The sequence below is a fragment of the Eleutherodactylus coqui genome, chromosome 1 (genome assembly GCF_035609145.1).
Source record: "Eleutherodactylus coqui strain aEleCoq1 chromosome 1, aEleCoq1.hap1, whole genome shotgun sequence".
NCBI lineage: Eukaryota > Metazoa > Chordata > Amphibia > Anura > Eleutherodactylidae > Eleutherodactylus > Eleutherodactylus coqui.
In genome coordinates, this window is record NC_089837.1 from 276,288,201 (window position 1) to 276,305,894 (window position 17,694).

The 17,694-nt window shown below is 39.1% G+C and overlaps 1 protein-coding gene across 3 annotated transcripts in view; it reads right to left on the minus strand.

Moving 5' to 3' along the window:
• The window catches only part of ITPR3 (inositol 1,4,5-trisphosphate receptor type 3), a 665,728-nt gene that overhangs the window by 485,084 nt on the left and 162,950 nt on the right, over positions 1-17,694 (minus strand). For all 3 annotated transcript variants that reach the window (XM_066609086.1, XM_066609095.1, XM_066609083.1), the window contains 2 exons: positions 12,053-12,121; positions 11,110-11,252 (listed from right to left, as the gene is read on the minus strand). In XM_066609086.1, the coding sequence (XP_066465183.1) occupies positions 11,110-11,252; positions 12,053-12,121 (212 nt within the window). The remainder of the gene's footprint in view (positions 1-11,109; positions 11,253-12,052; positions 12,122-17,694) is intronic.

Consider the following 17,694-nt stretch of genomic DNA (forward strand, 5'->3'; position numbering starts at 1 on the left):
AATGTAGTCATTTACTTTTCAATTTACCTGTTTTTTTCAGTCTTCATCACTCTGTAAAGTCAACATATGAATTTTGACTACAGACATCTCTCCAGTATGCAAGAAGGTGATTGTTAAGTTTCAATTTTTTTAGATTATGATAAATGCCATCTGCAGTTTAGATGATATGTGGTGTTTTTTTAGTCAAGTTCAAAATGAAATTATATATATTGCACTTTTATGGTGTGTTCATATGTGGTGGATTTTCTGCAGCATATTTAATGCAGATTTTAGTGAGGATCCACAAAAGATTTCTTCACTTCAATGACTTGCTTATGGACAGGAGAATTTAAAAAGGGAATGTATCACATTTTCCCAATTTATTTTTGTTTTCTGATTGTAAATTTCATTTATTCTATTGTCTGTACATGACTGTAGGGCCATCTTGCCCTTGCACAGTTATGAAGACAACTTTTAGAGTTGAAATCATGGATGGACCATTCAGACAATGGACAGGAGGGGACCGATTGATTTCTATGGTGAGTGGTAGATCCTGTGTTAAGGCCCATTTACACTGGACGAGTGTCGGGCAAACGGACGCTAGCACAGGAGCTAGCACAGTTGGCTGGGTCATGGAGCGGCCAGCAGGGAGGGCGGGCATTGCAGGAGATTTCTCTTCTCTCATTTCCCCGCCCCCTCCATTGAAATACACAGCGGCCGTTTGCTATTGAACGGCGGCTGTTTAAACTTAGCGATAAGCTTCATCGCTCATCTTTTATGCTGCATAAAAGATGAGTGATGAAGATCATCGCTCATCATGCAGTTTAAACAGCCGCTGTTCAATAGCAAACAGCCACTGTGTAATCTTAATAGCTCCAGTGCAGGAGCACGGAAGCACCGAGACACAGGGACGAGTGTCGGGCCTATTAAGCTTTTATGCAGGCTACTGTTCGGTGGCCTTTTGCATAAGGCGCAGTGGCCCTGCTTAGTAATTTCCTTACTCTCTCTCATTTTGCCATATTTGCCTTGGTGTCAGGTCCTTTTTAGATAAATCCTGTACACGTGCAAGGATTGGAGAAATTGCATAATTTTTTTTGTTATGCTTAAAGTGTCCAGAGGCCCCCTTTTTAAAGGGAAGGTACTGTTACGTGTGCTGCTGAGACATGTTGTACTACTGTGCTTCCAGCAGCACAGCACTCTCAGGGTTAATGATTGAGCTGGCTGGGTGTGGTTCTTCCTGCTAGCCAATCCCCTGGGTCTGTGGTCACATATAAACCCAGCTCCTGGTCAGTCTGAAGCTGGTCTTGTACTGTTTGGATGTATCTGTGACATGTGTCCTGTTACTTGTTCTCTGTTCTGTTGCAGCTTGCTGTGTGATCTGTGCCTTGTGGTTCATGTCCGTTTGTACATTTATTTTGTGTCAGTTTGGTCTGCTGAGTTTGTTTGGTATGTCTGCGCTAGGTTGGCCCCCAGGGCCCTCTAGTAGATGTGTCTTGCTAGTGTAGGGACTGCAAGATACGAGGGGCCTTGCAGCTTAAATTCATTGTCCAATGTACGAACTAACACCTCGCATTTATATTCAGCTTATCATCTGCTATTAGTGTTTGCATTGTGGCTGCTGTATGCTGTGTATTCTGGCTCTGTGTGTCCTGTTGTTCAGTCCCTGTTATGTGGCATGTGAATGCATCCCGTTCTGGTGCGTGGCTCCTAGGATCAGCTAGGGCCCAGATCCGAAGACCGCTGGGCTGCCCTTATTGGGGCAATGTCCCCGCTTAGTTAGGGCCAGGACAACCTCCCGGTAGCACAGGGTCAGTTTGTCAGAAACCTGTGTGCGTACCTAGTCACGCTTTGGTCGCGATTATGTGGGCCCCCTGCTTAGTTTGCCCACATAATCGTAACAGTGGCACAATGAAAAGGGCAGGATTTTAGGACTTTTTAAAATATATAGCCTGTGACATTGAAAATCTTTCAGTACATCCCTTCCTAATGACCCAGAGAGCAGTAAATATTACGTGAATCCACGGCAGGATGTTTCAGTCGTGAAGAAAGTTTCTTTTTAATCCATTACAAAAAACATACCGGCACAATGCGTTTCAAAACAGAAAGGCTTTATATACAAAAAAACTAACATCTGTATGGAAAAATACAATTCTCTATAGCCACAAAGTAAACGTCCTGAGAGGGGCATAATTCAAAGCTATTATATATATATATATAATATTGTAATATGTAAAATTTGGACGCTAGTTCTTTTGCGCTACAATTGAATACTCGAGTTGGGACCCCTTTACTTTTCCTATTTTTGACATAATCTATGCTTGTGCCAAATTTCATGTTTCTACAACATCGGGAAGTTGGAGAATTATTGGCGAGTCAGTGAGGGCTTTTGTGTATGTATATGTATATATATATATATATATATATATATATATATGTATATATATATATATATATATATATATATATATATATATATATATATATATATATATATATATATATATATATATATATATATACACACACACACATATATACACATATATATATACATACACACATACTATAAAATAAATAATTTCTAAAAAATTGTATAATGAATACAATAAAAAATTCATAAAAATAATAGAAAACACATTCGGATATACAGTTAGTAAAATCATGCTGTAATCTATATATATAAAATTGAATGTATGTCTGTATGCGTGCGTGCGTGTCTGTTTGTCCTTTATGCGCTACTACACCATTCATCCGATCGCCATGAAACTTTGGGAAGTTGTTGAGTACACTCCTGGGAAGATTATAGGCATAGTACAACTATCCTACGATAAATGGCGCGCGCGCGAGCGTCGTCGAAAGTTACGACCCCCCCACGTAGATCGAATAAGTAAGCCACCTGCTATTGTGATGTCATCACTGATGTCATCAACATCGGACGCCCTTGAACATGCCCCAACATGTTCTATAAAGCTGCATTGTGATGTCATTAAGGCTCTATTATGACACGTACAGCTTGGAACCACTAGAGCACGCCAGCCAATTACCATTGGAGTTGGAAGTGGGTAAACAAGTACTAGGATATCTTCCTAAGAAGCCACAGCAGCCGGATAAATTGTATGGTCCACCCAACGGCTATTTTATTCAGCCCGCAAGGGGGAAGCAGCGGCCTACAAAATCTCATTCAGGTAGGTAGGTTCAGTTCTTGGAGGTTGGGGAATGCTTATGGGCAAGGCCTTATGTCTCATCCCAACTCGATTATTCAATTCTAAGCGCAAAAGAATTAGCGTCCAAATTTTATGTACAGAATTTAATTCTCTCACTTCCCAATGTCATAGAAACTTGAAATTTGGCATGAGCATTGATTATGTCATAAATAGGAAAAGTTAATGGGTCCCAACTCGATTATTCAATTCAAAGCGCCAAAGAATTAGCGTTCAAATTTTACGTACGGAATCTAATTCTCTCATTTCCTGATGTCATAGATAGATAGTTAGATAGATAGATAGATAGATAGATAGATAGATAGACTGTATGCAATAACCCTGATAGATAGATAGATAGATAGATAGATAGATAGATAGATAGATAGATAGACTGTATGCAATGACACGTACAGCTTTAAACCATAAATACTAGAGCACGCCAGCCATTTACAGTCAGTCTCCATTGGAGCTGGAAGTGGGCAAACATGTACTAGGCTATCTTCCCAAGAAGCCACAGCAGCCGGATAAATTGGATGTTCCACACAACGGCTATTTTATTCAGCCTGCAAGGGGGAAGCAGCGGCCTACAAAATCTCAGTGGTCACTGCTGCCGTCATCTAGATATATAAAAACGAATGTATGTATGTATGTCTGTCTTCGCAGCAACGCGCGACGGATACGCTAGTACTCAATAAAAATGTAAAACATCTACTGTACCACCTAAAAATACACATACAAATCATGGTGTGTGATATGTTTGAGAATTTACAAGCCACGTTGTACTACCACTTTTCGTTAATTAGAGAGGAGTGAGCGTACTCGCTAAGGCAAACTACTCAAGCGAGTAGTGCCTCATGTGAGTACCCGCCCGCTCGTCTCTAAAGATTCGGGTGCCAGCGGGGGAGAGCAGTGAGTTGCGGGAGTGAGCAGGGAGGAGCAGGGGGAGAGAGTGAGAGAGAGATCTCCCCCCCCCCGTTCCTCCCCGCCGGTAACCCGAATCTTTAGAGACGAGCGGGCAGGTACTCGGATAAGGCACTACTCGCTTGAGTATGCTCGCTCATCTCTATTATTAATGCATATTTACTAATCTTGATCTGTGGTTCATAAAGTTTTACCTGAAAGCCCTTCCAATGACTTAAAAATAGATTATTATACGGTTTAAACAAATGCCTTTCTCAGAACTTTCCAAAACTTCATTTAGGCCATTTGGTACTAACGTGTTAAGCTTGAAAATCCAGTACATTTCCTTTGCCTTAGGGTTCTTACACACGAGCAAATAAGGAACGTTTTTATACCCGGCCGATACACGCGACCATCTGAGCCATTGTTTTCCAATGCATCCGTTGACATGGGCAACTGTATGGCACGTAAAATTGTTGAACCGTGAAAAATGCAACATACGCGACCGAAATATGTGCCGACGCATATACGTTGGGCAAAAATATAGTTATGGAACTATGTTTTGGCCAATATACGCTGGTGGGTCCTATAGATTCCTATAGGAGCAGGGGGGAAAAGGGAGGGGGAGGCATTTTTGCAGCAGCCAATTCTGCAAAAAGCTTACAGGTGCCTCCATGTAGGCATTAGAAGTCATTCAGAGGATTTAAGCCGAGCAAGGGTTTTCCGGGGTGAAACTTTTTTTTTTCACTAAAAAAAACTCACAATCACTATCGTGTGATTGGGCGAGTAAACGTTAATTACCCTGGTGGAAAAAAATCTTTTCAGGCGACTTTACGGCGTCGGCGAGAAAACGCTTGTGTGAAAGAGCCCTTAAGGGAAGAAAATGCACCATACCTAAAGTTTCTACAAGGGAGTCACCCATAGCCTAGAGTCATGCTTCTTGTGTGTTTCCAAAAAGTGTCTTTAGACACTATATTTTAGAAAGCCATGAGTGATATTGAAGCAATGTTTGTTTAAATGGGAACATAGTGTATTGATAGTTCTTCCAATATATTTAAAACTGAATGCACACTCCAAGAGGTAAATCACATATTTAGTTCCGCAATTAGGAAATGTTTCTAATGGATAGGGTCCTGTTGAGATAGATACCTGTTATGTTTTTTATGCCATATGCTATATGTGGGCAGCAATTATATCTAGTGAGGTTTTGCAAATGCCTACAGTGGGATTAGGGCAATTCTGTACTGTAGTATTATGGGTATTTAAACAAGGGTACGATGGGGCCAGAATGTTCTTCTGGCTTTTATTTTTGCCGAAAATTACCCTAGGGACTTCCGGAATGGTTCTGGACCCCTCATACCCTCTTTTAAATACCCATAATACTACAGAACAGGATTTTCAGGCTTAGCATTTTAGTACCAAATGGCTTAAATTAAATTTTGGAAAAGTTCTGAGAAAGTAATTTGTTTAAACCGTATAATAATTTATTTTTAGGTCATTGGAAGGGCTTTCACGTAATACTTTATGAACCACAGATCAAGATTAGTAAGTACACATTGAGGCCTTAGTCACAGGGCGTTTTTTCGCGCGATTTGCGGATCGCATGACAGATGCGCATCCGCAAATCGCGTGACCGGGGCCAAAAAAAAAAATTAAAATCGCCCGAAAAATCTGCTCCTAGCCGAGTTTCATTAGAAACGGGCCGGAGCTGTCCAGCGCATTGAATTCAATGGAGCCAGCAATACAGCCGGCTCCATTGAAAGCAATGCGCTGCGGGCGAGCACGGGATGAATTGTCGGGAAGGGCTTAAATATATAAGCCCTTCCCTGCAATTCATCCAGAAATGTGTAAAAATTAAAAAAATATATATACTCACCTTGTCCCGGCAGACGGAGTTCAGCGCGGCCGGCCTGCAGTGGGTGTGATGGGGGTGTGAGTCAGACCTGCCCCTGATTGGCTCAGCGCTGAGCCAATCAGAGGCAGCAGTCACTCACACCCATTCATGAATGGTACAGTAGGTGTATTACATTTTTATTGAGCATTACAACATGATTTTACTAACTGTATATCCGAATTTGTATTTTCTATTTTTTTTATTAATTAAATTTTTTTATTGTATTTATTATACAAATTTTTAGAAATAGATATAACTTGCTTTGAATTAGGCTTCTGTCAGGGTGTTTACATTGTGGTTGTACAGAATTGTATTTTTTCCATACAGATGTTAGTTTTTTGCATATAAAGCCTTTTGGTTTTTTGAATGTCAACGCAGTGACATCACAATAATCATGGACGCGGTGACACAATGGCACTATTCAGTGCAGCACACTGCGATCCATATGAAATAGCTAGTTGGAACGCAATGCACATTCCAACTAAGAGAGACGCCTCGAGAACATGGTGGCATCAGTGTGCCGGAGGCCACTATGTAAATCAATATTTGCAGCGACCGAGAACCAGGCCTTCAGCCGAGGGGACGGTGGGGTACAATTTGGCAACAGTTCACGGTGGCTCTATTGTCTCCCTTTCCAAATGGCCAAAGAGTAATCTAGCCAACCACCAGCAGGGGAGAGAAGGGTGCGTAACCTGGTTACCACAGAGTAGTTTCTGATTGTCGTCATGACGCCAGTGTCCCTGGATGAGTAACGAATCACCCACCCTGAATAAAGATCAATCCACAAGCAAAATGCTTTTCCAAACCCGGGACACGTGGTTTCCTTATACTCACAATTAACATGGGTTATTTTTCAGTCACAAGCAATTACTTGCACTTTGAAAAATCCGGCATTCCGTGCGTCAAAACAACTTGTAGATTTACATCTCGAGTCATTCAAATAACGAAACTGTTCTTTTCCCAAGGCGCACACACATCCTCAGTCGTTATCTGATGGACGCTTCTCTTGGGGGCAAACAATCTTAAGCTTCACGGCCTTTCAAACACATTCACAACTGTTGCTAATGGCAATTACTTGCTCACTGGATTCTCCAAGTTGTGGTTCAGCGGGGGAGCGGGTGGTACTTCACTCTCGCAGCAACTCCTTTCTTGCATCTCTTGCACTCCCATTCCCGGAGGGGATAAACCTCTTACAAGGTGAGACATAGTCCTGGCTTTATTGGTAGGTTACACCGTGCACCAGGCTTTTCTTCCTCAGGTGCCTTATTTACATAAAAATTGTGATTGGCCTAACAACTGATGATCAATGTGATCAATGTGAAGATATACCGTAGGCAATTCTAAAAAAGTGTTCCACTACAAATAAAATTACTGAATTGTAATAGAACATATTGGCTTTTACATACTGTTGGATACACAGAAATCCTCATTGTACAAGATTATTTGTAATTTAAAGATCTGCATGGATGAGGTCTTATTTATTCTGCTTTCTGAATGGATTGGTTGCCAACCTGAATTTTTCCTTTATTGGACAAATTATCCAAAAATCACGGACAACCTAAATTTAAGGGCACACTGGAAAACTGTGTTTTTATGATGTTGAGAAGGCCAAATTCCTATTTTGTATCTGTTTTCTCTCAGAAAAAAAGCTAGAACATCAACTGAGCTTCTCTGTGCTATTGGGGGAATAAAAGAATGCAGGCTAAATATAAGCCAAGAGATGTTGAGGGAACACTTAGCAAACTTAAATGAAGTCAATTCCCAAGGTCCAGATGAATTACATCCTAGGATACTAAAGGAAGCAGCAGAGGTAATTGCTGAGCCACTCGCCATAATCTTTGAAAATTCCTGGAGAACAAGTCCCAGAAGATTGGAAAAGGGCAAATGTTGTCCCTATGTTCAAAAAAGTGAAGAAGGTGGATCCAGAAAACTACAGGCCTGTGAGCCTGACTTCTATACCGGGAAAGATCTTTGAACAAATTATTAAACAGCATGTATGCAAGTACTTGGATAAAAATGGAGTAATTAACTAGAGCCAGCATAGTTTTGCAACAAGAAAGTCATGCCAGACGAATCTAATTTCCTTGTATGACAGAATCATCGACTGGGTTGATCAGGAAAATGCTGTGGATATAGTATATCTTGATTTTAGGAAAGCATGTGACAAAGTATCTCATACCATACTTATTGAAAAATGACCAAATATGGGATTGACAAAGCAACTATTAGGGGGATTCACAACTGGCTGAGTGATCGTACTCAAAGAGTGGTCATAAATAGCTAGACATCCAAGTGGAAGAATGTATCAAGTGGGGTACCACAAGGCTGACTCTGTCCTAGGCCCAGTGTTCAACATTTTTATAAATGATCTGAAGGAGGGACTTGAGGGGAAACTGATCAAATTTGCCAACAACACAAAGCTAGGAGGGATAGCTAACACTATGGAAGAGATAGAGAGTATTCAAAAAGATCTAGAAAAGCTTGAACAGTGGGCGGCGACTAATAGAATGATATTTAACAAGGAGAGTTGGGCTAAGCAGCAGCACATGTGAAAAAGACTTGGCTATACTAATAGATCATAGACTGAACATAAGTCAACAATGTGATGCAGCAGCCAAAAAAGCAAACACAATTATGGGATGTATTAAGAGAAACATAGAGTCTAGGTCACGTGAGGTAATTATCCCCCTCTACTCTTCCTTAGTCAGACCTCATCTGGAATACTGTGTCCCGTTCTGGGCACCCCACTTTAAAAAAGACATATACAAACTGGAGCAAGTTCAGATCAGAGTTACCAAGATGGTGAGTGGTCTGCAAATCATGTCCTATGAGGAACGGTTAAAGGATTTGGGAATGTTTAACTTGCAAAAAAGACAACTGAGGGGAGACTTAATAGCTGTCTACAAATATTTGAAGGGTTGTCACAGTGCAGAAGGATCAGCCCTATTCTCATTTTCCCAAGGAAAGACTAGAAGCAATTAGATGAAACTGAAGGGGAGTAGACACAAATTAGATATTAGAAAAAACATTCTGACAGTGAGGGTGATTGATGAGTGGAACAGGTTACCACGGGAGGAGGTGAGTTCTCCTTCAATGGAAGTGTTCAAACAAAGGCTTGACGAATCTGTCTGGGATGATTTAGAGAATCCTATAATGAGCAGGGGGGTGGACCAGATGACCCTGGAGCTCCCTTCCAACTCTACCATTCTATGATTCTATGAAACCATATAAAAGTGATACATGTTTATAGGTTAGATACTTGATATGAACTCCTTATCAGCATTTACTGTGGACTGTAAGATGATGATAAATACAGTCATAATAGCTTGCTCAAGTACCACTAGTGTCACAAAAACATTGATGCATCCATTTCTTTTTCGACATACAATAGAAAAAAAAGTACTCTAATTTTACAAACTGTGCAGGAATTACTGGGCAGTTGACAATCCCTATTTGTAGGGAAAAAGATAGAATGGCCTTGAATCTTTTACGCATCAGAAAAATAACTGGAAAGGCATGAGAAACAGAAATTTTTCTTTTCTTGACAGAATCTCAAATAGGGACTGGTTACTAAATCAAAGGACTGTGAACTTAATACTTCATTTCAGTGTCACATAACAGCAAAGAGCCTGGAACTGTGAATGTGCCGCTTGATAGGACACTCAAAGGTTTTGAGTTGTCAGCAAAAGGTTAAACATTTATCTTTTCTTAAAAGACAAAGAAAAATACTACATAGCTTTTAAACATGGAGAAAAAAAAACAGTTTTTTACATTAGAGTTACTGATACAGCTTTCTTCAAATGTAGCTAAATCTCTAAATGCTAATAGTAAGTAAATTTCACAGGAGGAGGTCTCATGGGAGAAATGTCTCCAGTTTTATGACTTACATCATAAAGGACCTTTCAAACAGGATGGAATTGTCTGCAGGACGCAGCACCGATTTAGATTTTGTCAATTAGTGCAGATTTTGTAGCATTTTTAAGTGCGGAATGCATTCTGCAGAACATTTTGTGGAATTTATTTTTTAAACAGACTTTAGTTGTGGAATTACATCTGCCGTATATTAGAAATCTGCAACAACATTTCTGAACGACAACCTTGCTTTTACAGCAGAAAGCTTTTCTGCTGCATAATTTAATCTTGCGGTCTTGAAATAAAGACGCACAGATTTTAACAGCTGCAGAATTCAAGCCCCAAATTCATAACATTGTGATGCAGAAATGTCTAATTCTGTTCCATGTGAAAGGTTTCTCAGGCTGGGTTCACACAGAGCGGAATTGCCGCGGAAATTCCGCATGGAAATTCCGCCCGCAGCTCCTAATCACGGTATTAGCTAACAAAGTGGACGAGATTTTCCAATCCGTTGCAGCAAAGCCGCACGAAAACTGACATGTGGCGCGGAATTCAATTCCACAGCATGTCAATTATTTTCTCTTTTCCGCAGCGGCCTCACTCCTCTCTATGGGGAGAGAAAGCCGCAGCGAAATGCCGACAGCAAAACTGCTTTAAAACCTGCTGCTAAAGGCTGCGGGTTTTGAAGCTGCGCTTTTTTTTCTCGGTGCGGCTATTCCGCGAGAATTCCGCTGAAATTCCGTCCCGTGTGACCCCAGCCTTAGGGTTTCCTCCCTTTCTGCTGCTGAGCAAGCAACCAAAGGAGAATAATGAACGTCTCTCTCCTGACAACTTTGCAGAAACTGAAAAGGCAGTTTATTACTTAACAATAGGGGTGTAAAAACAAAACTTTGGATAGCTACTTCTTAAAAAAGAGAGAAGTTGGTAATTAACATTCACAGTCTACAAGAAAAAGGACAGAAAAGTACATACAAAAATTTCATGAAGGTTCAGGATGTTCTTTTTACCAAGAATAAAAGGGACTGGAAAAAGAGGAAATGACCTGCATCTTCAAAGTGGAATGCTTAGGAGTAATGCTAGGAAGTTCTATTTTAATGTAAGGATATTGGAACAATAGTGTAACAGATGTAGCACAGGCTAATAAAAACTGATTCTACACACAGCTATTCAAATAACTTACTACAATAAGCACAAGTCCTGGGAGGCAGCACTACAAATAAGCACATAGCAGTTGAATAATTTATCTTTACACAGAATCATTTTATGACGTATTCGAGTTACCTGGGCACAAATGAATCTGTTTTCTGTAGAGTAGTGGGATCCAGTTCAAAGAGGGAGGCAATGTCATTCCCATGTGGTACAGCAACAAGGCGATACTTAATCTTCTCCCCTGCATTCCTGCGGTTGGGACGACTGTTCATAACCTGAGAGAAGATCGGTGGTCAATGAAGAGATGACAGAGGCTGAAGACAGAGATGAAGAAAGAAAAAACCAAGAGAAAAAAAAATAAATGTACTGAGAGGAGTTGAACTTATGGTTAGGTTCTGTTAAATAATTTAGGAAAACCCAGGGAAAATAGGCAGAAAGCCTGAAATTTAACTGATGTACTATAATAAATAAGGAACAACAGAGACACATTAAAACTACAGAAGGGGGATTGAAATACTAAGGAATATATTAATAATAGAAGACAATGTAGTATATGACAGGAGGGAAAAAGAGAGCATAAATAATATGCAGTGCAAAAGGTCACGTTTCTAACATGGAGAAGCTACCAATTCTCAAGCGATGCTTTGGGATCCCATTTGTTTCTTTAATACAGCAGTAAAAAGTTACAGTGTGCACCTTGGTAAAATTAGCACAAAACAAACAGAGAATTTAAATGGCAGCACTGGGCATTAGCTTGAGAGGTGCAGATTAATTTACTCTCGCTAGGGAGATGGACTAGATATGTCATTTCAGGAATATAGGTTTTGTTCTTGTGAGACTAATTTGGCTATGTATTATATAACATTCTCCAACCGTCTACATCCTCCAATGTCCCACACGACAGTTTCTTCTTTTTATCACAGATTGTTAAGACACAATTGCATTACACCTCTCCTTGGTAAGCATTGTAAAATATTTCAGCTTATATTGCATATTTCAAGGACAAGTCACATTTTGCTGAACTGTTTTGCTATTAAAATGCAGTTAAAAAAGCACTAGAGGAAACAATACTTACAGAGGATGTTATTGCATAAGACGATCCAGACTTAGACTCTGGAGCGTCACCTTTATAGGTAGGGTTTTCCTAGGAAGTTAAGAATGAAATTAAAGCTCATGAATATGAACTTGTCTGCACTGCATTGAATGAGGAAAAGTAAAAACAGGATAAGGACCATCACACTAATAAAGTTTTTTTCTTTCACAGTCAAAGTGTTATGCGGGAGAACAAAAAGTGAAAAAATGTCCAGTGTAAATAGGACAAAAGCAAAACTTGTAGGACCACAAGTAATCACATATATATCTAAGTAAGATCAAGTGACTTCTGCATTCAATAGGTGGAAGAACAGGACACTCTTCCTGCCCCACTTGTAAACACCCACAGCTTTTTAAAGGAAGAGGCATGTTGCCTTGGTATGTAAATCCAAAACACCAGCTCACCGCACGAACACAACTGTTTGGTGCACGGACGGGTGCAAGCAATAGAAAACAGAACCTCTGGCACTTCAGTGGATACCAGTATAAAAACAGCATTCTGTCTAGACATCATGGATAAAAAACATTATCAAAAAAAAAATTTTGTGCCTGCATATTTCAGAGTTCCCATTCATAGCTATGAATGAGAACTCTATTCAAAACATGTTTGCACAAATATTTTGGGGGGAGGATATTTTTTTTATCTATGATGTCTACATAGAATATGGTTTTTATTCTGGTATTACTTTGGTAGGTTTAAATAAAAAGAAGTCTCTGGTATTGCCTGTTGTGAATGGTATTTCTAGTGCTTACTTTTGATACAAATTGCAAAAAATAAACTCTGGAAAAAATTTTTTTTGTTATTCCCACTAATAATCTAACCACAATCAAAATGCAGCTCTTCTAACCTTGGGAAAAACACACTTAAATTTGTCAATTGGAGCGGACATCTTGAAGAATAGATGCCATAATAGACAATATGCCTGATGCTATAGTCTGTGTATTACTAAAAAGTTCTAACATGTTAGTTAACAATTCTACTTATTCCAGTTTGACAAAATGAAAAGCATCACTTCTTTTCTATGTGAACCAGTTGTAACAATACTATCATCATTTTAGTGTTACTTGCAGTTGGCAGAGAAACAGTGACCAGTATAACTGTGCCAAGAACACATAGTCTCTGCTGTGCTACCAGACTTTTAAGAAATGTTTTCTTTCTGATTCTTTCTTGTACTACATTTATGCAAATTAGCTTTTCTCCAGAAAGAAGAAAACTTGCTCATGCCAGCCAAGAAGAAGACATTTATCTGTAGATAGAACTGTTTCAGGGCTTTGCCTCTCATCAGTACAGAGATTCAGTTAATATATATTGTTTTATTTTCTAGGGAATGCCTAATTGGGAATGCCTTCCTCCAGACCCTCCCCCCCCCCAAAAGAAACCAAAAAAAAACAATGACTCCAAAAGAGGAGAGCAGTGCTATCTACAGATGGGCCTGTCTTTTAAAAGAGTGTCTATTTTGGCTGGTACTGTATAAGTATAGGCCTCTTTACACAAGATAACTGTCGGGTGTTTAGGTGATTTGTGCAAATTTTTATGTGAGAAGTTGGTTGTTCACTCTGAATGAATGGGTAAATAAGGATGATTTTAGACCATAATATCAATGCAGAAACCCAGCGCTATTCTCACATGTAATAACCCATGTGTATATTCCTAAGGAAACAATTTGGGAACATTTTCTGGGGTTTATTCTTAATATTAAGAACACCACATAACACAAGACCACAGTGTAGTCCTCCACTACCCCACTAGCATGCTTGATAGCCTGTCATAACTGGAAATTTTTAGTTGGAATTTCGGGTGTATCTACAGTGAAACACAATTTCATTCCGTAAACGAATTATCGTTCGACTTTCAGTTGTTAACAGCGTTTACACTGTACCATTACCGTTCAGATTCGCCTAATCTAGCGAGAATCTGGGTGATAATCCTTCAGTATAAAAACGTACATCCATTTAGTGAAAAAAAAGCAAAAAACTCTGTATTAAAATCTTCATCGTAAGGATGCTACAAGCCTTGAGAGAAATCAATATCCAATATTAATAGTCAAAATAATTCACATTTCAGTCAAATCCTGGAAGTACCTTTGCTAAACCACCTATTCTTCAATCACCACAAGACTCTAGGCTAGCAGTACCTAATCTGAGGAATGCTGTCACAAATTCTCCTCTATATCCCATACGATTATATAAAACTCATCTATTTACAGCAAATTTACTTAACATAACCTTAGTTTCCTTTATATACTACTAGCTGATATACCCGGCTTCGCCCGAGTTAATTTGGTACTGGTGTTTAACTGGTGTTCACACGGAAATCTTATGAAGTCGTGGTTTCTTTAGAGATACCAGAAAAACATATGTTCACCATTTTGCATAGTTCTCTGTGTTACCCAGGAAACACCATGGGAGGTAACCATGCGACGTTTCCTTTATATAAAATGACATCAGGAAGTGAGAGAATTAGATTCCATACGTAAAATGTGGACGCTAATTCTTTTGCGCTTAGAATTGAACAATCGAGGTGGGACCCATTAGCTTTTCCTATTTATGACATAATCAATGCTCGTGCAAAATTTCACGTTTCTATGACACCGGAAAGTGAGAAAATTACATTCCGTACGTAAAATTTGGACGCTAATTCTTTTGCGCATAGAATTGAATAATCGAGTTGGGACCCATTAGCTTTTCCTATTTATGACATAATCAATGCCCGTGCCAAATTTTAAGTTTCTATGTGAGAAAATTACATTCCGTACGTAAAATTTGGATGCTAATTCTTTTGCGCGTAGAATTGAATAATCGAGTTGGGACCCATTAGCTTTACCTATTTATGACATAATTAATGCTCGTGTCAAATTTCCCGTTTCTATGGCACCGAAAAGTGAGAAAATTACATTCCGTATGTAAAATTTGGACGCTAATTCTTTTGTGGATAGAATTGAATAATGGAGTTGGGACCCATTAAGTTTTCCTATTTATGACACAATCAATGCTCGTGCCAAATTTCATGTTTCTATCACATTGGGAAGTGAGAGATTTAGATTATGTACGTAAAATTAGGACGCTAATTCTTTTGCGCATAGAATTGAATAATGAAGTTGGGACCCATTAGCTTTTCCTATTTATGACATAATCAATGCCCGTGCCAAATTTCGAGTTTCTATGACACCGGGAAGTGAAAGAATTAGATTCCATACGTAAAATTTGGATGCTAATTCTTTTGCGCATAGAATTGAATAATCAAGTTGGGGCCCAATAACTTTTCCTATTTATGACATATTCAATGCCCGTGACAAGTTTTAAGTTTCTATGACATTGGGAAGTGAGAGATTTAGATTATGTACGTTAAATTTTGATGCCAATTCTTTTGCGCTAGAATTGAATAATCGAGTTGGGACCCAATTACGTTTCCTATTTTGGAGATGATCTATGCTCGTGCCAAAATTCATGTTTCTACGATATCGGGAAGTTGGAGAACTTTTGGCGAGTCAGTCAGTGAGTGAGTCAGTCAGTCAGTCAGTCAGTCAGTGAGTCAGTCAGTGAGTGAGTGAGTGAGTCAGTCAGTCAGTCAGTGAGTCAGTCAGTGAGTGAGTCAGTCAGTGAGTGAGTCAGTCAGTCAGTGAGTCAGTGAGGGCTTTCAGCTTTATATATATAGACTAGCTGATATACCCGACTTCGCCCGAGTTAATTTGGTACTGGTGTTCACACGGAAAATCTTATGAAGTCGTGGATACTTTAGAGATACCAGAAAAACATATGTTCACCATTTTGCATAGTTCTCTGCGTTACCCAGGAAACACCATGTGGAGGCAACCATGCGACGTTTCCTTTATATAAAATGACATCAGGAAGTAAGAGAATTAGATTAGGTACATAAAATTTGGACATTAATTCTTTTGCGCTTAACTTTTGCCCATTAACTTTTCATATTTATGACACAATCAATGCTCGTGCCAAATTTCATGTTTCTATCACATTGGGAAGTGAGAGATTCAGATTATGTACGTAAAATTTGGACGCTAATTCTTTTGCGCATAGAATTGAATAATGGAGTTGGGACCCATTAGCTTTTCCTATTTATGACATAATCAATGCTCGTGCCAAATTTCCCGTTTCTATGACACCGGAAAGTGAAAAAATTACATTCCGCACGTTAAATTTGGACGCTAATTCTTTTGCGCATAGAATTGAATAATAGAGTTGGGACCCATTAGCTTTTCCTATTTATGACATAATTAATGCTCGTGCCAAATTTCCCATTTCTATGACACCGGAAAGTGAGAAAATTACATTCCGTATGTAAAATTTGGACGCTAATTCTTTTGCGCATAGAATTGAATAATCGAGTTGGGACCCATTAAGTTTTCCTATTTATGACACAATCAATGCTCGTGCCAAATTTCATGTTTCTATCACATTGGGAAGTGAGAGATTTAGATTATGTACGTAAAATTTGGACGCTAATTCTTTTGCGCATAGAATTGAATAATGGAGCTGGGACCCATTAGCTTTTCCTATTTATGACATAATCAATGCTCGTGTGAAAAATTTCCCGTTTCTATGACACCGGAAAGTGAGAAAATTATATTCCGCACGTAAAATTTGGACGCCAATTCTTTTGCGCTAGAATTGAATAATCGAGTTGGGACCTATTAACTTTTCCTATTTATGACATATTCAATGCTCCTGCCAAATTTCGAGTTTCTATGACACCGGGAAGTGAATTAGATTCCGTGCGTAAAATTTGGACGCTAAGTCTTTTGCGCATAGAATTGAATAATCGAATTGGGACCTATTAACTTTTCCTATTTATGACATATTCAATGCGTGTGCCAAATTTTACGTTTCTATGACATTCGGAAGTGAGAGATTTAGATTATGTATGTTAAATTTCGACGCCAATTCTTTTGCGCTAGAATTGAATAATCGAGTTGGGACCCAATTACTTTTCCTATTTTGGAGATAATCTATGCTTGTGTCAAAATTCATGTTTCTACGACATCGGGAAGTTGGAGAACTTTTGGCGAGTCAGTGAGTGAGTGAGTGAGTGAGTGAGTCAGTCAGTCAGTCAATGAGTCAGTGAGGGCTTTCGTCTTTATATATATATAGACTAGCTGATATACCCGGCTTCGCCCGAATTAATTTGGTACTGGTGTTTATCTGGTGTTCACATGGAAAATCTTCTGAAGCCGTGGTTACTTTAGAGATACCGGAAAAACATATGTTCACCATTTTGCATAGTTCTCTGCGTTACCCAGGAAACATCACGGGGAGGTAACCATGCGACGTTTCCTTTATATAAAATGACATCAGGAAGTGAGAGAATTAGATTTCATACGTAAAATTTGGACGCTAATTCTTTTGCACTTAGAATTGAATAATCGAGTTGGGACCCAATAACTTTTCCTATTTATGACATAATCAATGCCCGTGCCAAATTTCAAGTTTCTATGACACCGGAAAGTGAAAAAATTACATTCCGCACGTTAAATTTGGACGCTAATTCTTTTGCGCATAGAATTGAATAATAGAGTTGGGACCCATTAGCTTTTCCTATTTATGACATAATTAATGCTCGTGCCAAATTTCCCATTTCTATGACACCGGAAAGTGAGAAAATTACAT